This window comes from Salminus brasiliensis, chromosome 10 (assembly GCF_030463535.1).
Source record: "Salminus brasiliensis chromosome 10, fSalBra1.hap2, whole genome shotgun sequence".
Taxonomy (NCBI): Eukaryota; Metazoa; Chordata; class Actinopteri; order Characiformes; family Bryconidae; genus Salminus; species Salminus brasiliensis.
Genome location: NC_132887.1, coordinates 13,678,807 through 13,705,447, shown reverse-complemented (window position 1 = coordinate 13,705,447; position 26,641 = coordinate 13,678,807). Strand labels below are relative to the sequence as shown.

General features: G+C 40.1%; 2 protein-coding genes across 2 annotated transcripts; one reads left to right on the top strand and one right to left on the bottom strand.

Annotated features, from left to right (window-relative positions):
- The first annotated feature begins 2,210 nt into the window (after positions 1–2,210).
- zbtb24 (zinc finger and BTB domain containing 24) lies at positions 2,211–6,858 on the top strand. Its single transcript, XM_072689313.1, has 5 exons — positions 2,211–3,117; positions 3,229–3,396; positions 3,512–3,679; positions 4,321–4,402; positions 4,497–6,858. Exons 1-5 carry the CDS (start codon positions 2,229–2,231, stop codon positions 5,392–5,394), a joined length of 2,205 nt encoding a protein of 734 aa, XP_072545414.1. The 5' UTR covers positions 2,211–2,228; the 3' UTR covers positions 5,395–6,858.
- Positions 5,855–26,527, bottom strand: LOC140564153 (uncharacterized). The gene is made up of 47 exons (XM_072689312.1): positions 26,429–26,527; positions 26,154–26,302; positions 25,990–26,062; positions 25,752–25,862; positions 25,023–25,136; positions 24,743–24,937; positions 24,551–24,635; positions 23,815–23,966; positions 23,537–23,689; positions 23,292–23,393; positions 22,085–22,246; positions 21,919–21,980; positions 21,602–21,731; positions 21,263–21,466; positions 19,462–19,654; positions 19,112–19,239; positions 18,819–19,019; positions 18,577–18,701; positions 17,786–18,014; positions 17,267–17,469; positions 16,871–17,023; positions 16,657–16,750; positions 16,371–16,561; positions 16,081–16,192; positions 15,952–16,001; positions 15,667–15,843; positions 14,913–15,030; positions 14,057–14,219; positions 13,828–13,966; positions 13,500–13,647; positions 13,241–13,336; positions 12,604–12,768; positions 12,207–12,424; positions 11,147–11,285; positions 10,864–10,984; positions 10,214–10,323; positions 9,626–9,775; positions 9,493–9,546; positions 9,051–9,218; positions 8,800–8,952; positions 8,581–8,715; positions 8,258–8,410; positions 7,936–8,145; positions 7,210–7,330; positions 7,071–7,124; positions 6,865–6,971; positions 5,855–6,736 (listed from the first exon to the last, which is right to left on the bottom strand). The coding sequence occupies exons 2-47, from the start codon at positions 26,294–26,296 to the stop codon at positions 6,620–6,622; spliced, it is 6,381 nt and encodes a 2,126-aa protein (XP_072545413.1). The 5' UTR covers positions 26,297–26,302; positions 26,429–26,527; the 3' UTR covers positions 5,855–6,619.
- Positions 26,528–26,641: the final 114 nt, after the last annotated feature.

The window sequence follows — 26,641 nt, the reverse complement described above, 5'->3', positions numbered from 1 at the left end:
TTTTCTTAAAACATCCCAAAAAGTTATTGCAATAGAAAATAATACATGTGGAACCAAAACTATCGCTTCTGAAACAATGCCTGTATTTTACATTTATTAACCTGCTTATGAGGACAGAGACATATGTCAGTAACAACACGGTCAAAAGGCAATATGTTTAGATGAAGACCATTTATATTTAAAGAAATATCGTATAAAAGCTTTGTACACGGGATAAGACTGAATAAAAATAGCAGTCTTTTGGAGGAGCCGCTATTCTTTATGTATGTAAAATCTCTCTTAGTACAACTAACTAGTAATACCATTACTATACTAGTAAACCAGTCACACAAATGTAAGTATTTATCTTAATACAGTATATATGTCGGGTATGTTTTTATTATTTATATGTTGATGACTATATAAATTAGTCTATTTAAAACTGAGAGGACTGTTGTACAGAAGTCCCCACTAGAGAGCGTCAGAGCCGTTCCTGCTAATCTCGCGATATTTGGCGTGTTGCTGCAGGCTGCTAAGGTAAGGTCCTGAAAGCTTTATATTTTAGGTTTTCACTGTCGGTTCCTCCACAGGCTCTTACAAGTGTATAAAAATAAAAGCAGAGTCAGAGCAGCTGTAACTAAAATACCTTCTTAATCCGTGTAGACCTAAACGCCTAAAGCCGGAACAGAAGCGCCTTCTTCGCCCTAATGGCGCTGGTTCCAAAGCCTGTCCTGCTTTACAGTCTAAACCACTGAGCTGCACACTTCCAGTCTGTGCTCACTTCGCCGGCCCTGAACAGCATACAGAGAGCGGCCATCCTCACCTCACATGAATAACTGCAATTTCACACTTAACTCGGACTCGGTGTTTCTGCAGGATGCATGTTAAAAATGGCCGCTATTAGTTTTAGTGTCGTTAGTGCACATGCCCACAATGTCCTGATAAAATCACAGGCCGGTGTAATGTTCCCGGTGTCGGTCAGAAGTGCGCGGTACTCGTGAAATCTCTGCCATCAGAAAGCTAAGCGAAAAGAGTCGACTGTACTCCGCTTTAGTCACCCCCCACATTTCACCCACATTTAGCTCCAACCTAAAACATGCAATTCCTTTCATTTCTTTCTCTTCTGTTGGTGACAGCACTGAGCTGCTTTACTTGTGAGCACTTGCCTGTTTTTCGAGGTTTACTATAATAAACAGCAAAATGATTAACGCCCAACAAAGTTCCCATACACACACCAAAAAAACCCTGACCCACATTCTTATTTTACTGAAGGTATTTTATTTATTTATTATATTTTTTACAGTATTGTGTGAAATTGTATACCGCCTAACTTACAGAAATTGTTTAAAACAAACAGAAAACAAAAGTACAGATGAATTCTTCTACTGCCAGTGTGAGTTTAATTAAAACCGAGACTAAATGACCTCTGCATTTACATCTGTGGCAAAGACACTAGCCACCAGTCCAAAACTCACATTTAGTGCATGTGTACTTTAGTGTACTGTGATGATGGGCAAGTGTTACAGCCTTACCTTTGGTCTTGAGAACTGTATGGTGCTGAATCAGTCACCTATGACATTAAATGTTTGAGACAGTGAAGACAGGGCAAAGGAGTCAGGAACAGACATAGAAGAGCTTTGAGCTTTTTTATTAAAACTGTCCACCAACACACATACAATATATGAAACTGCTGTGTATTCTAGTACCACACTGGGGAAATAAATACTAGACAGCACCAGAGAGAAGAACAAAAACAAAAAAAAACACACTTTTAGATAAAAATTATGATCTACAGGTAAAATGTCTAAAACAAAGCACCTCTCTTACACAATGAGTTCTAAACCCCAGTAAAAACAGGTTTATAGACAGATATTGTAGTAAGGCTCATTACAAGGACAAACATAGTAGTGTAAAAAACACAGGCACTGCTCTACAGAGATGTAGGGAAAAGAGTCATAGGTTAAGATAAGTCAGATGAGATGCTCTACCCTGTTCTCCATAAACTGTACAGGCCTGAAAGCCTGGAATCTGCAGTGAGTGGGTACAGTGTCTATGTTCTACTATGGAGGGCACTGGTTTATCCTATGAAAACATATTTTTCCAGGATGACAGTGAACCCTTCTGAATGGTCTGATCGAGTGTGAATGTTGTTCTATTGCAACAGTGTCATGAACATATCTCAAGCTATTCTAACCTCTCTTTCTGTTTGCCTGATTTGAACATGTAGGTCTCTAGTCATCCAAACCAGCATGTCTAAAACCCCACAACCTCAGGCTTCTAATGTCATGGCCTTCCATTCAAAAACCCATAAGGACTCTATCCTTAATAAATTTGACACGCTGAGAAAGAGAGACATTCTTTGCGACATAACTCTCGTTGTTGAGGATGTACATTTCAAGGCACATAAGGCTCTACTGGCTGCAAGCAGCGAATATTTCTCATTAATGTTCACTTCCGAAGACCAGCTCAGCCAGTCCATCTACAGGTTAGATGGCATGCATGCGAAGACCTTTGCATCTGTGCTTGAGTTCATCTACAGTGCGAGCGTGTCGGTGGAGGAGAGCAACACTGAGCAGCTGCTTTATGTGGCTCGTTTGCTGGACATCAGTGAATTAGTTAAAGCCCATACAAAAGTTCCCTTGAGCAGATCACCCACAGTGCGGGACGTTTCTTCGGAGGGGGCAAGTGGTGACACGAGCACAGCTGGGATCCATCCAAAGCGCAAAAGAGGGCGCCCAAGGAAGAACATGAACACGCCAGTGTCAGGCTCAGAGGTTCAGGACCCGGACCAAAAGCAGAACGGATCTGCTGAATCACAGAGCGGAGGTACAAAACAAATGACTGAGGATTCTTCTGTAGAGGCTGCAGAACCTCCATGTGATTCAAATCCCCCTCAAAGGGACTGTGATGATGCGGACTATGACCCAAAAGATGACCGAGCACGGCATAGCAAACGCAAAGTAAGGCAGCCAGTGAAGCTAAAAAGCTACAAGCTGGGAAATGAGATTAGTGAAGGAACTGTGCAAGGAAAAAGAGGACGGAAAAGGAAATATCCAGCCACAGAGCCACGCTGTGACGACTGTGGCAAAGTTTTCAAAAACCATCTGTTTTTAAAAATACATCAACGAACCCACACAGGTGAATCTCTGGATGGAACTTCCTTTGGTGGTGTTTTTTTTTTTTATTTATGTGCATGAATATTCATTAGGTTCCAACATAGGCCTCACTAAGAATATGTTTTTTTTGCAGGTGAAAAACCTTTCAAGTGCCACGTTTGTGGGAACTGCTTCACGCAGAAACACACACTGTTGGTTCATCAGCGCATGCACACTGGTGAGAAGCCATTCATCTGCAATATTTGCTCCAAAGCTCTGTCCACCAAGCACTCCCTGCAAGAGCATATGAATCTGCATACAGGTACATAAAGCTGTGTTATTTCAGTCCCCAGTCTTGTACAGTCATATCACATCACAGCTGTACATTATACAAGGCATATGTTGACATACAACTGTTGGTCTTTTCTTTTTTCCAGAAAAGAAATCTTTTAGCTGTGATCAATGTGGGAAAACCTACAGTCAGAAAAGGCAGTTAAAGAGCCATTACCGTGTTCACACAGGCAAAGCACTACCTGAATGTGCACACTGTCATCACAGGTTTATGGACGCAGCACAACTGAAGAAGCATATGAGGACACACACAGGTGACCTTGACAAGAAGTATTTAATGAAGCTCATGCTTATAGGTGTAGTCTGATTTCCTACCCCATGATACAGGCCTAAATCATTACACACTTGCCTCAGAACACACCAAGGTATAAAGTAACCAATTGTAAAGATAAAATTCAGGCTTTAATATGACTGCTTCTACTGTTTGCCCATGTTTATAGATAATATTGTGGGATACAGTTTTAGAAGACATAATGATGTAATGTAATGTCATATGAGTGTAGATTCTTAGGTCAATTTGCTTGACAGGGATTAAAACTTGTCCTGGACTACACAGAATTTTGAATGTACATTTTCCACTAAAAGAAAACTATAGTCTATGACTAGTCTTGATACTTGTCTCTTACAAATAGCCTTTAATGTGTTAAATGTACCATTCAGTCGCAAGTCCCCCTCAGCTGTACACATGCATTTATTGACAAGTAGACATAAGAAAAGCAAGGCTAACTGACAAGGTAGATTAATAAAATACACAAATACAACAAAACTAAAATTGACAAACTTTAGACAACCAAACATGGCTTGGTTAATTTAATTTCCTTCAACCGTATTATTTCAGTTGAAAAAGCACACAGGTATACAGGAAGAATTTACACTAGTATAATTGCTGTTGCAGGTGAGAAACCTTTTACCTGTGAGATTTGTGGGAAGTGTTTCACAGCCAAGAGCACACTGCAGACACACATCAGAATCCACAGGTACACTGTACAATTTCAGGACAAATCATTTATATTATCAGCATTGATGTATTGGTGTTGACCTGTATCTTGTCCTTGATCGCAATCTGTTTAGGGGGGAAAAACCATATGTATGCAACATCTGCAACAAGTCCTTCTCTGATCCAAGTGCCAGAAGGCGCCATGTAGCCTCTCACACGGGGAAAAAGCCCTTCACCTGCTCTGTGTGTAGTCTGCCGTTCGCCCGCCTGGACAACCTAAAAGCACATGTTAAAACTCACAACAAGGAGAGGCCAGTTACAGAGGCTGAAAGCACTGAGGTGGAGACAACAGCAGAAACTGAGGAGATGCACAGCATCCTGCAGCTTCAGCAGTACCACCCAGATCAGGAGATCCAGCTAGTGGTCACCAGCGAAGTAGACAACATCAACCTGGTCCAGGGCCAGAAGCCAGCCATCAGCATCATCACCACTGAGGGTACCCCTGAGGAGCTGGCTGCAGCCAGACAAGCCCACCCTAGTCTCACTCTACTCACACAGCCTTCAGGGCATGTCCAGAACCTGGCCTTGGTCACTCAGGATGGACTGGACCCCAACGGCCAGATCCAGACCATCAGTGTGGTAGAAGGTCAGGTGAGTAGTGGCCAGTCAGAGCAAATGCATGTTATCACTCTGACTAAAGAGGCTATGGAACAGCTACAGGTTCAGCATACAGCTCCCCAACAGCTGCAAATAAGCCCAAGGCCGCTTCAGCAGCTGCAGGTGATCCAGCAGGCCATACCACAGCTTTCTGTTACACAGGAGCCCCCTGCTGGCGAGGTGGACATCACTAGAGAGCAGCATGGCCAGAGTCACACTGGCGCCATCCACATCAGCAGTCAAACCAGCCAGCCGATCTCCATCAGCCAGACCAGTGAGCAGATCCCCAGTGGTCAGATCCAAGGACAGACGTTTCAGATTCAGGCAGGAACAGTGTCATACCTCTATACCACCAGCCTGGCCCCACAGAACTGAAGACTGCTTGAGCTTCATAATTAAACTTGATTTATTTTTAGGATTTCACTTTGAAATTCACACTGAAATTTATAGACTTCATGAACATGCATTTTCTCATAAATGACATCACAATTATTGCCCCTCAGTGTACTTACGTTCGTCAGTAATTGTCATTCGCGTCACAATAATTGTAACTCATTTGACACTCATTTGGCAGTCTCTTTTGGTAGTAACTGCATCATTGGCATTACAGTTATGACATCATATATCTGCACTGCACTGATTGCACCACAATTATTTTGCCTCTGTTTACCTACCTGTGTCTGAATTTGTGTTTATGATGCCAAAAGTAAATAAACTAAGGCACAATAACTGTGATGTCATTAAATAAAATTATCAAGAACTACACATTGTAATCAAGTGTAGATTAATATCATTGTACAGATGTGCACTGTATCTCTGCAATAATTGCACACAGTTATTGTCTTTTATTCTCTTTATTCCTTCAGTGATGTAATTTGTTTCGGAACAGCCTCAAATATGACTGTTCTACATCACAATTACTGTCCAGCAGGTTACCTACTTTGGTGGTGTATCAACAGAGCAAACGTGCACATTTAGATTTGTTGGAATCCGTGTAGACTTGATTCAAATGTTAAGACATAGATTCCACTTGTCTAAAATTATTACATCTCAGCTGTAGGGCTTCATTTACCTACTTTCAGCAACAAGTGCACACTTAAATAACTGCCTTTCAGTTATACTATACTAGTTATACTTACTTATCTGGCACTTTATGTACACTGATGCTGTAACTTCAAAGCACTGTATTTGTCTGTGTATTTATTACACTACAGACAATTCTCCCATTCGCTTATAAATCACCTATGGGTTATTAAATCAGTTTGTTCAATAAAACTGAAAATGGTTAAACAGGCCTACTGTTTCAGTGGATATGTTTTAATTGGCCTACTGATAATGACATCATATGACTCGATCATCAGGTTGCTACAAGTCTAACGACTAAGAACAACAAAACAACTGATAAACTGTAAACTAAACTACGTAAGTTTATTGATTGTGGCATGATGGCACACTCGCCAAAGCAATACCACACCTGTATGAGTGAAAGGGTCCTACATATCTATTTAACATTTTAAAACTACAAGTGCTTGTTGTTTATTCATTTGTGTAAACGCAATCAAAATGTTTGGTAGAATTCAAGCACAGTGAAAATATGAATTTATTTGTGACCCAGTCTAAGGTGTTGGTGTGTTTTGTAAGGATTAGGTGAAAGGGGTCTGTCTGGTAGGCAGGGTAACAGCATGTCTGCAATCTCTGTACGAAGGCGCCGTGGGGCCTGTGAATTAGGGCAAAAATGTTTTACATCAGCCTCTGAAGTCTGCTTAGATATGAAATTATTTCTCTTCTTTGGAACTGGATGACATTTGTTTTGTGATTTTAATAAAATAATAATAAAAAACATACTGTTTTTGGTCTCTCAAGTAGTGTCCCAGAGTCCCTCCAAGCTGTCATCGGCCTAAGTGCAGTCTCAGTATCAGTGTCTTCAGATGTGCGATCTATAAGGCCACCAACTTTTGAATGGAAAAAGAAGAAAAAAAACAAACAATACATGTAATTTACTTTAAGTTCAATATTAAATCACATATAGTGACCCAAAGAGTTCATCTCACCAGCTGAATTTTTTTTTCTATCACTGGTTCTGCTTGTGGAAGCAGGCTTACATACTGTAGAAAAAAGAGCACTGTGTCAGGTCTAGTCATATAAATGACACATATGAATGAATGGTAAAAATGTCAAATCTGTGAGCACCTGAAGTAGGGAAATGCTTAGACAGTGCTGTCTCCATACTGTGGATCTGGTGCTGTAATTTGTCCACTCTCTGAAATGCCTCCAGTTTTAGACTGCGCTCATGGTTAAGCTTGTTCTGCACCTACAAAACATGTACAATGGAGAGTATTAAAGTGCTGTCCCACCCTTTAACAAAAAGAGCCAATCAGCTTGCTGGGTACGCCTGTGAACGGAGGACTGACAGAACCAACATTTCCTTACATTTACACCCCCAGGTACACCCCAAAATTGATAGAAACCCAGCCTATTTCCCAAACCCATGGTCACAGCAGGTGAAATGGTCAAACACAATGGCAGTGACAGGAGACTTTTTGTTGTTAATAGTGGGAAGCAATACATCACCATACAGGATGCTACGTGAACCAGGCCTTGCGTACACAGCTTTTCGTGTGTCAGTGTCTGCGGACAGGGAGCTAAAATTCGCCAAACGACAAAGCGAGGATCCGCGCTAGAAAAAAAGCTAACGCTGTCCTTGTACCATCTCTTCTCTCAATTGTCTGCTCCCTTGAAACCACACTGAACTGTTCCAGCTGACTACAAAACTGGAGCTACACACACACACACATCAGAAGCCATCACAACTTACACCCTAAGGCCTTTTTCCTGCTTTTAACATGGGCAGTTATAGGCATGGTAATGAATGTTTTATATTACATGGTTTCATATACAAAGAAAACTCTGAACTACCTTTTTAATCTGTTTGTGACTGTGATGTTGCTGGAGCTCACTCTCTCTGCTGGTCTTTTCTAGCTGGGCACTGAGGGCCCTGAGTTGATTTTCTCTCTGCTCCATGTCCTCCTGTAGCTGCTCCACACTCTGCAAGCGGAAACTTTCCAGGTCCTGCCGGCTCTGCACCTCCTGCGCTGACGAGTGCTCCACGTCCTGTAATTGCTGAGTCTGCAGTCATAAAACAACTGTGACTAACTTTATCAATAATGTGTACATCGATTGGTGTATGAAAAGGGGCATATGTAGGTCGAAAGGCTAGTCTTATGGTATGGGACTGTACCTGCTTAACAATTTGTCGCTTTATGTGTTCATACTCAGTTTTGCACTGCAGCATAGCTAACTTCACTGCTTCAAGCTCCTGCTTTACGATCATCTCTCCTTCCTGCGATGTCATCTTCACTCTCAAAGCTTCCAGTTTACAAGATATTTCACTCTAAACATATGGCGATGGAGATATTAAATTTGTATAATGGTAAAACAGCTTAGTGTGGGCATTATAATGTTATACACTATATGTCCCACCCTTGATTTCAAATGAAATAGGGAATGAATAGGTGTCCAAATACTTTTAATATTCTATATATTTAATGAAGCCTTGCATACCTGTTGGCACTGATGTAGCTCCTTTTGTAGTTTGGCCTGCCCAATCACCTGCCTCCAGTAGTGGAAAGCTCTTAATTTGTAGAGAAGTCCAGACAGTTTACTGTTTTCCGAATAGAGATCTTCTAAAATCTCTTTCTGGTGAAGAAGCAGATCAATAACACAATGTAAAAACACTGGCAGGCTTTTATCTGTGATTTATGAGACTGGTTTGTGTCTAACCTCAGAAAGTTTGCTTGTCAGATCATCACTGTCTTTGGTGATGGAAAGCTTGTTCCTTAACTTAATGATCTTGTCCACTCCTTCACGTCTAACTGTGCTGACCAGCTCCTTCACATCATGGTCCATTCTGACATGATATTTGTCGACTCTCGCCTGTTTACCAGAGAGACTTGGACAGCTAAGGAGCCTGGAGGTGAATGTGAATTAAAATGAAATACTTCTGCTGAATTTAGATAAGTGAATATTCACACCTTCAGCTGAATGCATGTTGAGAAGAGCTGACGAAGCAGTGAGTCATATCGCTGCCTGTGCTCAAGGCTGATCTGCTGCTGGACACATTTCTGCTCCTCCTCCAGCTGAGTAACTCGGGCACGAAGGGCTATGGCCTCAGCCATCATGCCATGGCATAGCTCTGCGGCCTGCAAGGGCAGCTAATCAGTCATTTTTCTGATCAACTCGCTGCTACTTTAGAATCCAAAGTAATCCTCAGGGCTCCATCAGCCCACTCAACCATACACTTGCTCACGTAGTCTTCCGCCAATCCACCCGAACCCCACCCGAACCCCACCCACCTGCCAAAACATCCACCCCCCTGTTTGCTAATTTCTTATTACTTACTGTGTATACAATCTTAACACGGTGAACCCAAAATGTATGCAAACATCCCTAAAGTCTTGAATGTGCTAAGCTTACCTTGCTGTAGGGGTCATTTGCTTGTAGATCTGCAGCTTCAAGATCCTTCACATCCTAGAGGATTACACTGTAGTAAATGATAAAATCTTGCTGATGAAACACTGAATGAACAGTGAGGTGAATAGAGTGATACCTGCTCTCTCTGACAGAGTAGCTGATCCTGCTGCTGTAAGAGCTGCTCATAGAACTGAGAGTAAAGCAGGAAGCTTTGTCGCTCACGGGCCATCACAGCACAACCCAGCTGTGTCACACACTTCTTTAGGTGGGCTGTGGAGAACACCACCTGCCACGAATATCATCAGTGGGAACCTTAAATACGGCTTTAATACACCTACACATGAAACCTCTTCACTCTCCTCTCCAAATGCTTCATTTTACCATTTATAGTGTTATATCTAGAGATACATCAATGTAAAAAATATAAATCAATGTTAATATGCGATATGCAATATTTTTGGGGTACATAAATTGCAAATGCAATAAAATAATTAAATGCAGATATTTTAGCCCAGTAGCCAAGCGTTACCTAAACACTGCTCTTCTGGAGTTCAACAGACACATCATAAAATATAGGTTTGCAAAATCAGTGAAATCAAACCATTTGTCTGATGCCAATAATGTATTTCAAAGAAATGCTAAAAAAAAGAAATGCAATTGAGCATCTCTAGTTCAATATAGGGAATATCAGAAAAGAGGATAGAGTATGCTGAATTTTCTGTACCTGTCCTTCTGTTTCTTTTCCTCCACCCATCAACTGCTGGACAAAGTTCTCTACTATCTGTGGCCTCTCTAGAGACAGGCAGTGTTTCATGGATGCTTTTTTCCACAGCTCTGTAAACAAAAACAGAACAACACTTTTTTTTCCAATTTGTGAACTATTAAATAGACCTGAAACATATCAGGTCTATTTAAGGCCATTTTTTCTTCTTCTATAAAGCGATATGAGGTATTCCTACAAAAAGCAATGATATGGATGGACTATTTTTTATATGGATGAGGGTTTACTTTTATTTTGGCCATGCTGTTCCTCCTTGCCCATACATTACAGCATCTACCAGTGTTTTCCACATCAGTGTTTAGATCATAAAGTGCAAGTTTCAGATAAAGAACCAATACAATTATTGCTGCTGTTCCTTAAAAAAATTGTACAGTGTAAATAAATCAGAATCTGAATCAACCATAAAAAACCTGATCAGTGTATTTCTATGATGGACGTGAATGAATTTGATTCCATACTTCAGAATTTATACACCTAATGTTCCTTAAGTTCAAACTGACAGTTTGTTGTGAATTTCAGGCTCAGTTTCCAGCTTCCTGCAGCGGGGGGCTGCTTTCTGATAAGCGGGCTCAGCAGAAGAGTGCGTGGCTTACCTGAGGGGAGGGCCGTGTCATGCCGAGCTCGCTCTGACATCACCAGAGTCAACTCCCTGTTAATCCTCCTCTGAACCGCTCTGATCATGTCACATTCTGTGCTCTCCAACAGCCTGAGCAGCTGCTCCCCACACATAAACAGAAGAGAACAAAAACATGAATAAGGTAATTAAGTACATTTTAAAGCATTAATTGTGAAATTAGAATACCTGAAATGTCTCATAGAAAAGCAGACTGAGCACACTATTACAATTCTGCTAAATAAATGTACAAGGACATCTACCTGCCATGTCTTGACGTCAACCTCCGTAGCTCCTGGCGGGGCTTGGAAGGACTGGTTATGTGAAAGCAAAGCCTCATATTCCTGCTCCTTCTCCATCTGCTGAGCCAGAGCTCGCATACTGGGATAATAAATCTCCATTCTGAAATATTAAATCATATATTTACTTTACTCACACATCATATCAACAAATTATACACACACAATTAATGAAATGGTCATTTAAATATATACAATACAGACAACAGTATTGGGACACATGCTCATTTATTGTTTCTTTCCCAATCAAGGGTATTACAAAGAGATTCTACTAGATTCTGGATCATTGCTGTGAGGATTTGATTGAATTCAGCAACAGCAAGTGTTAGTAAGGTCAGGATGTTAGATCACCACCTCACCTCACCAACTCCCCAACTCATCCCTAAAATACTGGATGGAGCACCATCATTCCAGAGAACACAGTTCCACTGTTTCACAGCTTAATGCTGAGGGGCTATATGCCCATGCCTGGCATTAGGTGTGGTGTCAATACATTCATGTTTATCTGCTCCAGAGAGAAGAGTCTTATTCTTTTGGCAGTACTACTAGACTAGTGGTGTGTGCAGTTGCACAACTGTATCAGCAATAGGTGCAACTTAAAGCAGCTGAATTAATTAATTAGATGGGTGTCCACAAACATTTGGACATATAGTGTATTGGTCTATTACGCACAGTGACAGTGACAGAATGGTGACCAGAAGCTGGAAAACATTTTTGTTAAAATTAGATCAAATATAATACAAGAAAATATAGAATATGGATCTATAAATATTGATCAGAATTGTAACATTTCTATTAATATCTATGCCTGTGAGCCCCAGAGAGCATAACTGGCCATAACTGCTCTTTCTGGAGAAAGCCCGATTCTAGCTAATGCCGACATAACAGAACTGGCAATTAGTGTTCACCTCCAAGTGCGTTTAGCTGTGAAATGGTGTTGGGATGCTACTGCCCCCCCCCCAAAAAAAAAATATTCTCACTGTTTTCTGTGTGGCTATGAAGGAATTGAAATATTTGCAAATACCTATAAAGACGGGAAAACACTTTGAAGAGTTTTGCAGAATTTATCTGCTCTACTCCCAGCTGCTGTTGTGCCCAGCTCTCTTTGAAGACTTCCAGTTGCTTCCAGAGTAGTAAAAAGCCTTTTTGCTGGGTGAGGGACTGAATTGGATTGTGGGCTTTAGACATAATCTCTTTTGGATTTCTGCTCACAATTTCCACATCATCTGTAAAGTCCTGGAGCTTACAAAGAATGGCAAGAAAAAAGTCAATTTTTCCTCTCAAACATTTACCACTTAAAAACTACTTACTTAAAAGACTGAGCTTTTAATGTTACAGAGAGATATTGAAAAATCACACTTTCTCACACAGATAAAGAGTTGTACATTTATTTATGCAGCGTTAAAACTACTTCACTATACTTCACTATCACTCTCCATGATGATGTCAGAGTCTGCTTGGCCCTGAAGCTGCAGAGGAGCTGCATCTCTCTCACTCCTTAGCATGTCATCAAGGCAAAGAGAAACGCCCAGCATTGCTCCATTAGCCTCCATCCTGCTGCGGTTGTTCAGGCCAGACAGGCAGAGCTGAGGAGGGACACTGCAATGTCAGGTCTCATTCTCTACATGTTGACAATGAAAGATGGTCATTGGTTTGGCCAAAGATCAAATGTGAACTCTATACCTCGGTGACCAGTTGTATAACTGCAAAAAACATGAACCATATACATAAACCAAGCATAGCATATCTAAAAAGTTTTAAAGTCAGAACTAACCTTTGACGCCTTAGGTGAACAACACTGTGTCTTTGTTATAGACAACAGTGTCACACAGTGTACATAAGCAAGTCTATTAGACATTCCTTATCACAGTTTGAGGTCGCCAACATAGTTTAAAGGTTCGCTAATTGACAGAGTGTATCTCATTACTTTGTAATTAATGTAATTACTAATTACTTAATGTAATTACTTTAACTTTGTAGGCCCAGAGCATACAAAACAACACATAAAAAACAAACACCATGGCTAAATGACAACATTTAGATTAATGAAACAATTACCTGCATGCAGAATTCTATAGGCAAAATATCCCACATGGCTAAAGGGTGCCACCCATGACAAGCAAGAAATGATCGCCATGGAAAGATTCTTTGACTCTAAAAAACATTAACAGAATGTTAAAATGTGACACAATCACTATGCACTGTCCTCAGGTGGCTAAATCACATTTAGGCACAACAGTTTTCAGATGGTATAACTAACACATACAGTAGGTGTGATACTTTAATAACTGAACTCGAAGTAAATGAGCAGGCCCACCTCTGGGCTACATGAATCCAGTGGTTGAGGCAGAGGAAGCTGAGAGTCACCATGCTTTAGGCTGTCACTCAGAGCAGAAAGGGCATGGCTCATGTTGTTACTCACACTCTGATAGGTACTGATGTTTCCAGAGCAAAGAAAAGCCTCTCTTAGGAAGGAAGGGGTAGATGCAGTTAGATGACAGAATTGAGATTATAATATCCTTTCTGTTTTAAACTGTTTGATTAGGGGTAGGGTTTGGGTAAGGGTTTGTTTTTATTACCATATAAAAAATCTTTTATATTCTGGCATCAGTGGCAAGAGTGTCATCCTACAGCCACACACTCACCGAATCATGCAACGTACTGCCACATCAAATCTCAGGAACAGCACCTCCCTGCGCAGCTGGAGAAGTCGCCCCACAACCTCTGGACTGTCAGGCTCAGTAAGAGAGTCCGTCTGCTGCTGAATGTCCCATAGCTCAGCCCCTGTATAAGAGTACAGAATTAACGGGGGTTAAAAGACATTCTGGTCAACCTGTGACGATGCATAAATCTCAGTGAATCTGATGCTCTTACTGATACTCTCTGATCCTCCCCAGTCTGCAGTAAGCTTAAGTTCACCACTGGAGCCGAGAGAACTTTTTGTATTTCCCAGGGAAGCAAGGCTCACCAGGTAAAACACTATGTCATGAAGAGCTGATACAATCGTCAGGGTGTGCTGAAGAGCTTGGCAACATGCCTGCAACACACAAACACGCATTGTATCATGGAATCATTGCTTAATAACAATCAAATACATACAGACATTTGCAAGATACGTTTGGGTGCTCCTTATTCAATTACCTTTTTTGTGTGAGAATAAATATAAATAAATGACCAAATCCTAATCCACAGGAAACTAACTTAAATATTAAAACGTAAAGATGGACGTAAATAATGTGCTATTCCTTTTGCACATACAGCATTGTAAGAATTTTTTTTTTTTTTGCAATATGTGAAATTAAAAAAAAAAAAAAAACCTTTGAAACTTTGAATTTGTGCAGAAGTGCCCAAACATTTGCATAAGACTGTAGCAAAATCAGAACAAATCTAACTAAAAAAATCATGGCAGGTCAACATCAAAATTCAGAAGTGTGGAAGAAAAAGCAATTAAAAAAAGAATAAAAACATGCAGCTTTTGTGAAAAGCACTTAACAAGGTTGCAATCGTCTGGTTCTCTCACACACTAACAAACACAAATATACATTCTTCACCACAGAGGGCAATTTAATACTGATGCTTCTATTTTTCTATCAGTGCTAAATTTGTCTGAAACTATGAAAATATATATAAGCAGAAATTATGTATTAATAAGAATATGTAAATAAATCCTTTACAACAATGAAATACTGGGATTTCTATAATACCTAAACATAAAAGCTGCTACTCTCACCTTCTCCTCCAGTGTTTTGAACATAATGAGCACATCAGTGTAGTGGGGAATAAACCACAGATTTAGGAGAGTCTTTCCATCTGCTGACAAAAGCTGCCTGGGACGAACCTGAAATGTCCTGTGAAAAAATCAAATTCAGATTCACACACCACTTCTCCACCAGTGCCTCAAATCTGACCAATTATTAGACTCATTACTTGGTAATTATTTTGGAACCCATTTGTTGAAGAAACTGTCTCTACTGTCCTGACAAGGCATTCTATTACATTTTGGAGCATTGCTATGAGGATTTGATTGCATTCAGTGACAAGCGTTAGTGAGGTCAGGATGTTGGATGATCACCACCCCAACTCCAACTCCCCAACTTATCCCATACGCATTGGATAGAGTACCATCATTCCAAAAAACAAGTTCCAACACTCCACAGCTCAATGCTGGGGGCTTTAAAGCCTTCTAGCCCATGCCTGGCATTATGTATGATGTCAATAGAGTCCTATTCCATTGACTTCTCTACAGGGACAAGCTATATCTGTGCATTTGCACATCTGTGTCAGCAATGGGTGCAACTTAAAGTAGCTAATTTGATTAATTAGAATCAATTCAGCTGTAGCCCAGAGGATTAATTAGTTGGACTACATAGAGGGGACGTAGTTATGTAAGTAAGGAACTGAAGTGTGATCATACATGAAGTAACTGTGGCTAGTGAACACATCAACTAAAATTCAAACTCTACAGCAACTCTACTATCTCTCACCTGGGGTCAGGCTGAAAACACTTCTCCCCCTCTGCGCCACTCCGGATCTCACCGGCTTGTCCAATAACAAAGTGAGTCTGGCCAATATCAGGAAGCTGATCCAACAGTGAGGTAAGGCTGTAGCAAAGGGCAATAATCTGGCCTCTCATGCAACACTGAGACATCACCAGGCTGAATCTAAAAAGACAGATTTTTAAATAATGAAATATCAAATCTACATCTGTGCCAGTTATTACAAATACACTTAAATCCATATTCTTAAAAGTATACTTAAAGTGCACATACTTGTTACAGAACTCCAGAATCATTTTCCTCTTGATTTTGACTACCTCTTCCTGTTTGGAAAATAACAAACTGGTTATCACCTACAAATGTCTATCTGAGAATCAAAACTGTTACTAAAACCTTACATACTGGATTTGACATCAGAGTGCTCATCAGCTCCTTCTTCTTTACAAAGAAGTTCAGCATTTCATCCCGAAGATGGACCTTCTCTAGCTGAATGGACACAAAGGCACCTGCCAGCCTGAATCAACAGTTATTCTTTGTTATCAGGTGGATTATATTATGTTTACATATTTTTTATAAACCTAGTTAAAGTATAGAAGTATAGTATATATGTTAAAGTATAGATGTGCATAACTGTTTAGAAAAAAAATATGTAATTGTATATAGTATGGAAGTATAGTGAATCTTAAGCTGACCTGTCTTTAGTTCCTGAGGCACCTCTTGATGCCTTTGGAGTTAAACACTCTAGAGCTTTTGGAGATGTGACTGAATTCTCAGCCCAATAGCAAACTGAGGCCTGCTTCAGTGCTGCAAGCACAGCGTTCTTCTGAGTGACCTGGCAGGCCAAGACCACTTGTAGACTCTCTAAATTGGACTGATTCATGAGCTAAAGGCAATCATACCGGATGTATAAGCAAACACAGCATACCGTGTATATATACTTTTTACAATCATGGATCGTATACATCTGCATTTCATTACATTTATCACAGCTTCTTCAGACCGGAAGCTGAATTTTCCTATCTGGTTCTCATCAAGCTCCTGAATGCCGAGAGGAAGGCTAGATGGGCAATACCTGTGACATAGACAGAATTACACATAGTTAGTTAGTATTAGTTAGTATTGATATAAAAAATTGTACAAGTCTATGAGGGGGCCAAAGTACTCACAACGGCTTCCAAGCTGGCTTACCTACCTGTCGACACAACTGCTGTCCTGGAGAAGAGTGGTGATAAACAGAGGAGGCGGTTTGGGAATTTCTTTCTTCCCAGCAAATTCAAACTGCACCGGCCGCATATAAAGATGGAATTCATCAAAACCCATCTCCTGACTAAATGACCTGTATAATCTGGAACACAGATTAAAAAGTATATATACTTCTCACAGAATGCATTCTACAAATGTACACAAAGATCCCCCGTAACAATATATGTAATGCAAACTGCAAAAAGCTGTGTAACAATATATTTTTTAACAATGACCTTTTGTAGTGCTTATCCTTCAGTTAAAGATAATGCAATTGCCCAACATGTAGTAACACAAGTTTTTAAAACATTTAGTTTGTTAGTCTTTCAATAAATCTTGACTCAACTGTGACAGGTGCTCAGTCTCTGTAGCCGATTCAATAATGCGGTGCCGAAGGGTGACCAGCTCTAAAAGTTTAGAGAATGTTTCAACTGCCAGTATCTGTCTCTCTCTGCCCTGCTTTCTCTCCTGCTCCTCTGCGGACGTCAAAACAGAGAGGCCAATCTCTCGGACCAGGGTTGGGTCTTCAACGAGCACGTCTGAAAACAACTATGGAGAACACAGCACAATACAACATTCAATATACAGTATGAGTGACCATGAGATATACAAGGTTTTGACAGAGAGTGTACTGGTGGTCCAAAACATTATGACCATGCAAATAATGTTGATTGTCTTTAACAACGCTGCGTGGGATATGGTAGCAAAAAGTTGATTCTTATAGTCAATGATTCAGAGTCTGATTCAGAGCATTTCTGAATTAGCGAGGACTGCAAGTTGCTCTTAGTCAGTAAACAAATCTAAAAACTCATCAATAATCAGGTGTGGCCACATTTGACTGGTGCCTGAACAATTACACACATACATCTCTCTGGATCTGTGGGCTGTAGGAGACTCCAGGAAGGGCCATGGTATGCCAGTGAAACAGAGCTTGCTTAAGGATCTTGTGCTCCAGTCTGGCTCTCTCAGACACATTCCTGACCCCATGCAGCTCACACAGCTCAGCATGTGCTTGCTCCAGAGCCACATACACTGCAGAGGCCAGGCACAGTGATGGGTGTAGCTCTAACAGATACACACTCTTCAGGGCTGGGCTGCAAAATTAAACATTGGGAGAAGATTTCACCATGGCTGTGACTGTAATGGATCCCTACCCCCTCATTAGTGTATATATAGGGAGGGACTATTTAGTTTACTATTTAGCGTTAGAAACACAAACAAATTCGGACACTCCCTAATCCTCAAGAAATCCAATACACACACAAACTAAAGTCAGAACTGAAGTCATAAAAATAATTATGCTGTTCATGAAGTAATGTTTGAGCATTATGTTGCTAAGCAACCTAGGCCTACTGTTAATGAACTACATGGAAGAATATCTCAAATTCACAGCATCCAGTGACTTGTAACTATTACTTGCTTATATGGGCAAATAAACATTGCAGGCTTTATTTGGCTTTACTGTCAGTAGCTTAGTGACAAAGCTCATGCAGGGAGCTATATAGAAATGCATTATGGCTAAATAATGAGCACATACCTTATTGAATTTTATGAAAACAGAGTCTTAGAATTAAACAAAATTTGAATCGATAGCTTCAGTGACTCACAGTTGATCTGGCATTCAGTCTGTATTCTATAAATCATCCTATTCCTTACCTACTTCCACCTACGGACACCAGCTGTTTTGGTACATAATTTAAAGGGAAACCATATTCATGTGGACAGCTCCTCCTCTTCTCCCCTCTCCATATCCGCTCAACGTACTCACGCTGCTTATCAATCTAATAAAATGAAAGTATAATAAAAAGGAAATGTGGTTACAGGTTTAATATGCAAACTGCCACTCATTCCATACTACAGCTAAAATCAGCAAAACACTAAGGCAAAAACCCAATTACCTGAGAATTTAGAACTAATTTAATAAGTTGCTGGTGGCTTTGCATGCAGGCCACCTCCTGCCTGTAAGCTTGTACAAAATACTCAGTATCCAAATCCAGATGAGGCCTTCTGTGCATTATGTCTGTAATGACTTGGGCCAAACTAAACCGTTCCTCTAGGTCTGTGACGTGGTGGTAAGCCTCAAAGTAGCAATTCAAGAGCTGTGAACAAAATATAAATAAGAGCAAGATAAAAAGGTAGATCATACATGCAACCGATCATGAAATACATGACATTTCTTCTTCAACAGTACCTCTATCTTATGCTCTAGGAAAGCAGCCTCACATGACCAAATGTCCAGCAGAACAGCCACTCGATCCACATCCAGCCCAGCCCAGGACTTATGACCATCTCCAGATTTCAGTGATCCACTGGAAGTCTCTGTTAATATTACTACATTAAGTCATAACAATGTAAGCATGTCCAATATTCCATAACAAACATTGAACTAACACGTTCAACAACTAAACAATCATGGGTTCTCTTCCTGCAAGTGAGAGGATTCACAGATTACAATTGCACCAGACATGTATTTGTGTGACATGAAACATGAATTAATTTCAAACATTCAGTCAAAAAGCACAGACTACTGTCTGCTCTGACCTCCGCTTCTGCTGATATAATGTGACGCTATAAGCAAAAGTGTGTCTTCAAGGTCCTTCAGGTCCATCAGAGCTACGTCATACACAATGTAAAGGCCTTTCTGATCCTGGACATGGATATTCTGACCCTCGGTGCTATAGTAGTCACTGTGATTCTCCACCTCAGCGAACTCCATGAACTCTGTGCAACGTACCTGGGAAAATGTCAAAGTAGATTTTGCACACTCCATAGATCAAAGCTTACTTACATAATAATAAAGTACCCACTCACAAGTGTTTAATATCAAAAACAGACATACATAATTACTGAAAATTCAGAAAAGAGAACATTATGAACACTTAACGCCGATATAATGTCTTTGTACTGTGCATCATCCAGAGCTCGATTTAAGGGGGGGGGGGGGTGCAAGGAGATTCCATACTCCCCATTTAAATTTTAATTCCGAATTCCACATTCTAAATTTTAAATTCCACACTCTAAATTCTATATTCCACATTCCGAATTCCAAATTCTAAATTCCATGTTCCGGAACTCGAAACTCAGAATATGGAATTTACCATTTGGAATCTGGAATTCAGAACTCGGAACATGGAATTTGGATTTCAGAATGTGGAATTCAGAATTTAGAATTTGGAACATGAAATTCGGAATTTAGAATTTGGAATTCGGAACATAGAACTTAGAATTCGGAACATAGAATTTAGAATTCGGAATTTAGAATTTGAAATGTGGAAATCATAATTTGGAAGTCGGAAGTCAGAATTCAGAATTCGGAACTTGGAATTTGGAATTCAGAATGCAGAATTTGGAAGGTGGAATTCGGAATTCAGAATTTGGAACTCTGAACATGGAATTTAGAATTCGAAACTCAGAACTCGGAACATGGAATCTGGAACATGGAATTTTGAATTCATAACTTGGAATTCGGAATTTGAAACTTAGAACTTGGAACATGGAATTTAGAATTTAGAATTTGGAATTCGGAATGTGGAATATGGAACTCGGAATTCGGAACTTAGATCTTGAATTTGGAATTTTGGAATTTAGAATTTAGAGTTCTGAGTTCCAAATTCCATGTTCCGAATGCCAAATTCCATGTTCCAAGGTCCATGCTCCCAATGTAGAATTTTAATTCCACACATCTATTGTGTAAGTGTCACAGGATAGTGCATTTCTTTTCAGTCAAATATAGTAAATAGATTCCACATACATGGAGCTGCAATTTCAGTTAATGGTAATCGTTTTACCATTAACTGAAATTGCAGCTCCATGTATGTCGAATCTATTTACTATTTTTTCAGTTATATACTACAGTTTTTTATGTATTTTACAATACAGTGGGAGGGAAAATAAATATCTGTAATGGCTTTTTGTGTGTTAAAACATTTTTAAAACTAAACATTCAGCTCATACCTGACCCATCAACATCTTTCATATATATTTTACAATTTGCAATCACTACTTTAATCTACATAGCAGATCTTGTGTATCTATGTGTCAGCACCTGTTTTCTGTCAGTCTCTTAGCTTAAGAGAGTGTTTATACTCATAGCCAATAAGCTAGCTAGGTTTATTTTCTAATTGGACAAGAAAGCCCTTTTGTGAGTCTGCTAAATGCCATAAATGTTGCACAGCAGACAGACATTAGGTTGAAAAACATTGTATAATTTCTTTAAGATTTCTTTGTGTGTTTCCAACTCTGGTGTATTATTTATTCACACCCACAAGGGTGCCCTGCTACTGTTTAGAAGCAAGCCAGTGTCTGCTTGTTCTGCCCACAGGGAATCGTGCTGGTCTGCTACCTTGTAGTCAGCAGGAGTGTTGTAGATGTAGTGGTGTGAGCCAAGGCCTCCTGCCGAACCACTGCCTCCTCGAGCTGCATTCATCCAGCCAGTTTCCTGTGCACTGCTCACCTGCACACTCCCAAACACCTGCAGCCCCGCAGTGTCCACTACCAGTCTTTTCTCCACAGAGCGCAGGTAGTTCAGCATGCTTAGACACGTACGCTACAGTATCAAAAGGATAGCATAGCGTCAGTGATTAAGCATCACTTCAGTCTAGAACTTTAAGGGTAATACATTCCAGAAGTAAAAAGTCCACAAAAACATCAATAATAAAAACTGTAGAGGTCCAAACTCAACCTTTAGCTCTCTGATCCGGAGATGGCGCAGATACAAAAGAGACACATATGTTCCTCTGGATGCAGCAGAATCTTTAAAAGCATCCTCAAGATCTTCATTCAAACCAAAGAACTGAGCCTTACTACTGTAGCTGCAGAAGAATATGTAGGATGATTCTTTACAAGCATATCTAAATTCACATAATTTGCTCAGCCCTACAGTTTCTACTACTAACCAAATACACAGGTAATAACAGAAATAACAAGAATGTCATAAAATTAAATCAAGTTAATGTAATAAAAGGCCATTTATGAAAGCAACAGTGTTATAAACATTACCACGGGTTTTTCTTTTCAGTCTTTTTCTGTCTTTCTTGTAGAGTAACCTTGGCACTGGATTCCTGAAATTTTCAAACCATTGGCATTGAGTGGAAAGAATGTAATTAGCTGTAACTGCAGCATCAACCACAAACACTACTCATCCAGAATCCAACCAGTGTCATGCCTGAGAAAGATGTGAGATGTTATAGATGTTTCTCCATAAATTAGAGGCATCAGACGTTGCTGTCAGCTTTGAGGTCGCAGATAAAGACTTCATCGATTCCGGCTCACAGACAAAAGCTGCATGCTGCTTTAGGACTTCAGCAACTTTGTGGATATCTGACACCTTAAAAAGAGACATAACAGGGCCCACACAGCATGACAAAGAAATTAGGGACTATATATAATATATAGCTTTATATCTATTGTTATTTTAAGTGAAATATGTGTTAGTTTAACTGAAATATGTGTGACATAAATAAACATGGAAACAACTTGTTGATGAGAGAGGCCAGCGGAGCATGTCCAGACTTAATAGAGCTGTCAGAAAGGCTACAGTAACTCAGATGGACCATTCTGTAAACTGTGGTGAGCAGAGAAGCATCTTGCCTTGAACCCTCATGGCAGGTTGGCAACAACAGCAAAAGACCAACTTGTGTTCTTCTTCTTTCAGGCAAGAACAGAAAGCTAAGTATGCTGTGGGCACAGGCCCACCAAGACTGAACTGTTAAAGACTGAAAAAACAATGTCTGCTGAGGTGCACCGATGGTAGGGTCACAATTAGGCACCAACAGCATGAATCCTTAGAACCAATCTGCCTTGTGTCAACAATCCAGTCAGGTGGAGGTGGTGTAATGTTGTTTTCTTGACATACTTTGGGTCTGTTAATCCTAATCAATCATCTATTGAAAGCCATATTAACGGCTACTTGCAGCATTATAATACACCATGTCAAAAAGCAAGTACTCTCAAACTGGTTTCATTAACATGACAAAAGTTCAGTGTTCTTCAGTGGGCTTCCCAGTCACCAGATCTGAATCCAAAAAAACATATTTGAGATGGGGTAGAACAGGGGTTTTGCAGTATGGAAGTGCTCCTGAAAAATCTGCAGGTATTGTGTGATGCAACCCCGTCAACATGGACCAGAATCTCCCAAGGTATGTTTCCACTGTGTGAAATCCATGCCACAAACAATTTAGGCTGTTTTAATAGAAATGGGAGGCTTGACCCAGTATTAGTATAGTGTTACTAACATGCTCTGTAAGTAAAAAATAAAGTAAAAAAATATTGTAAACTGTGATAAAAGGTTATATAAAGGTCATCTGCAACTACCTACACAACACAACACACATACACAATACAATACATCTGAAACTCTGTCACTTACTCACCTCACAGGACCTGTAGTGCATCTGAAGGAATTCGTCCACACATCTCATCTCTTTCAGTTTGGACATTTGTTTCTGTTGCCAGGGGTCTCTCCTTGGTTTCACCTTTTTAGAAACCAAGGAGCACAAATTAACAGTCTACCCTGAATATGTAAGCAATAGCAGTTCACTTCTACATCATGATTGAATAGGTCAAAGTTCAGAGCCATAGGACTGTTGGAAGGGTTGTTTTATAGGTTTATACACACCCGGATATGGGGGATCCAGTTGCATTCCTTTCTGAGAGCCATGTTTGGACTCTTCCTTCCCCACTTTGCATCTATAGCCTCCGTGCTATCATACTGCAGAAAGGTATTCATCACATCTTGACTTTTAAAGATGGTTCGGAACTCATTGGTTACCTACAGCAAAATACAGTGATTACTGTAATGCTAAATCTTCTCTACATCTTTATAAGCTTCTCCTATGATGTGTGTCGTTAGTTGCCATCTAAAACTACACACTAAATTTGATAGTTTGACAATACCATGCTGAAGAGTTCCATCTGGTCAGCATAAGTCCTGATGGACTCAATGTTGTACTGAATGTTGTAATGTGACAGCAGGTGTTGGAGTTCAGCTTTGAATTCGTCCAATTTTACAGAGTGCAAGGGAACTTTTGATGAGGGTCTAAAGATCCCTGGAAAGATAATGAGAGAACAATGTTGGGACAGGACAATGACATTATCCTCTTGAGACCCTGCATACTCATATGGAGACATTACATTTCTATTTCTCTGCACCATGATATTTAATTTCTAAAAACTTTGACCCTTTGGACAAAAGTAAAAGAATCTGATTGTACAAAATGACATGTAGTGCTTTTGCACTTCATGTCATTGCAAATATGGGTTTTCTGTGCTTATTATAATAATTACCTAACCACATGAGATAATTATTATTTATTGTTTAGAAGAATAATAGGCATTGTTTTTGCAAAAATGACTCCCTGTCCAAAGGCTAAGCTTAGCTTTTATACTTAGTAGTTAGGTCCAACTAATCCCAAATAGGAGAAATTAAAAATGCACACCAATCAAAAGTCTCAGGAGGTTAAAGTAATTGTTGGGGTATACACTTCCATTACTTGTTAGCACCACTCCTCTAGGACTCCTGTTTTTATCTCACTCTGCATTTGTGTTCCTTATCTGCTTCCATATAAGATGCAGTTTGCATGTTATTTAAGAATAGGTCTTTGATTCTAGTCCAGTGTGAAGTTTACTTCACCTGACAATTCACCAGGAGAGCTGAAGTCTGGCAAACTGCTCCCATCTGCCTCTCTCCTCTCCCACAAGGGAAGATAGTGAAGCACCTACACATCAAACATTTAACATAAGTTCTGTAAACTGTTAGTAAACTGTTTCATAAGACAATCTGGCAGAATTACTCATGTGTACACAGTCCATGGCATGCACTCACATGTAGGAAGCAGTGAACGGTCTTGACTGAGTGTAGGTGGCATATGAGCCACTGTAAATAGATGACCACATCTTCTTGAGTGACCACATTAATGGGGCTACCAGTGCCTAAGAGAACCCTTTCTCTGGCCACGGCAAGCCTGTGAGCTCTTAGCATAGCATCCTCAAATTCACTTGTCAAGTGAGTCATGTGGTCCTAGACAGAATCGACAGAATCACGTTAAAAGACACAGTGCATGCACAGGATGACAGGAACCATACACAGTGTGCATGTGGACTACCTTGTATAGAGGATACAGCTGCTCCAGGATGACGGAATGCCGACAGAATCTCTTCCACCTCAACATAAGCTGGTATTTAAACTGTGCCAGCTGATATGCTCGATCTGTAAAGAACTAATAAATATGTGAGCGTGACCAACCTTTCTCTCTGCAACAATATAAGCTCAAGACTCAAAAGAAAAATGTTTAGTTCAGTGAGTTTTGTCCACTGTATCTTCCAAAATTGTGCAACTTTAATAAAGACTCCACCACACTACTCACAAACATGTCATCTCATATGCCACTGTAAAGTGTGTTAGCTTACTTCTAAAAATAATATCCAAAAAAGGCTATTTATTATGGAAAAGATCTCACTGGATAATGCATTTCTTAGGCTAAAACCTTTATGAAATTCAGATTTTCCCCACGTTCTGATCCAAGATATTTCTCAAGAATTTCTAGATTCCTGAAATGTTACAAGTAAATTTCCAATTTTCCAAGGATATCGCAGAAAGAGTTCATGATAAATATCACTAATCATCTGAAATCAAGAGAGTCACTGGGATATCTACCAATTAAAAGTGTGCTGCACCATAAAGAACCATCCATTTAAAGGTTCTTCTGGAAAACAAAAGTAGCTCTTCTATGTCATTGCTTGGGGAAAAAAAACCTTTCACATCTTTAGTTTTAATGGTGTAGATGTGTTTGAGACCTCCAGGACCATGCTTGGACATCTTGCCTACAGTCTACCTGGTGCAGTAAGAGTGGTAGGCTCTCATGTGTATATTCGTGGCCCAGGCAGCTCTCCAGCTCTCTCTGAATGACCTCTGCTTGGGACACCAAAGGTTTCACACCTGCAACCTATAATTAACACTCAGGTTACACATCCCAAATTGGACTTCCACAAAATTGAAACACCAAAAAATAAGACACCCAAAAGTTTTATAAGCATGAAAAAGTCAAGACATAACTGCATGAGTAAACTCACCTGCAGTCCTCTCTGGAGAACATGCTGCCTCTCCATGCGAAAGTAAGACACATCCTTGGGAATGTGAACAGAGCTGGAAACAATAGTGTAAACATTAGATTCGACTACATGTCTTTCCCTGGCAGGATGATTTCTGGCTTATTGGAAGGCGTTAGCTATCTCACCTGTAAGACCTGGTGGATGTTGCAGGTATGGTTTCACTGTTTTCAATTTCACTCCTCAGCGCATGGAGCTGTGAGGACAGTTCAGCTTCAAGCTGCTCCACCTTCACCGAGGAGGAGACTTTGTAGGTTCTGGCTCTGACCATGTCTGCCTTAAACGAGAGCGGATTTAGTAAGCTGGCTACGTCTGCACAGTTCTGTAGCTAATGCATCTTGGTGGCCCTTCTCTTTATAATTTTATAAACGTATGCTGTTACAACGTAGCTATGTACTTTTACCGTCTCTCTGGTCAACTTCTGGTCTTCAGTGAGGAGGAGGCGCTGTGTTGTCCCATAGTGGCCATGGAGACTTGGAGACAATGTGTGTGAATTGCAGGCTATGCTGCCCAGAGCAACGCAATGGCTAACACAATAACACTGTAATAGTGGCGTACTGCACAGTAAAACACTTCTTTTAAAACTTCAATCATTTCCCAATCATTTTTAACAAAT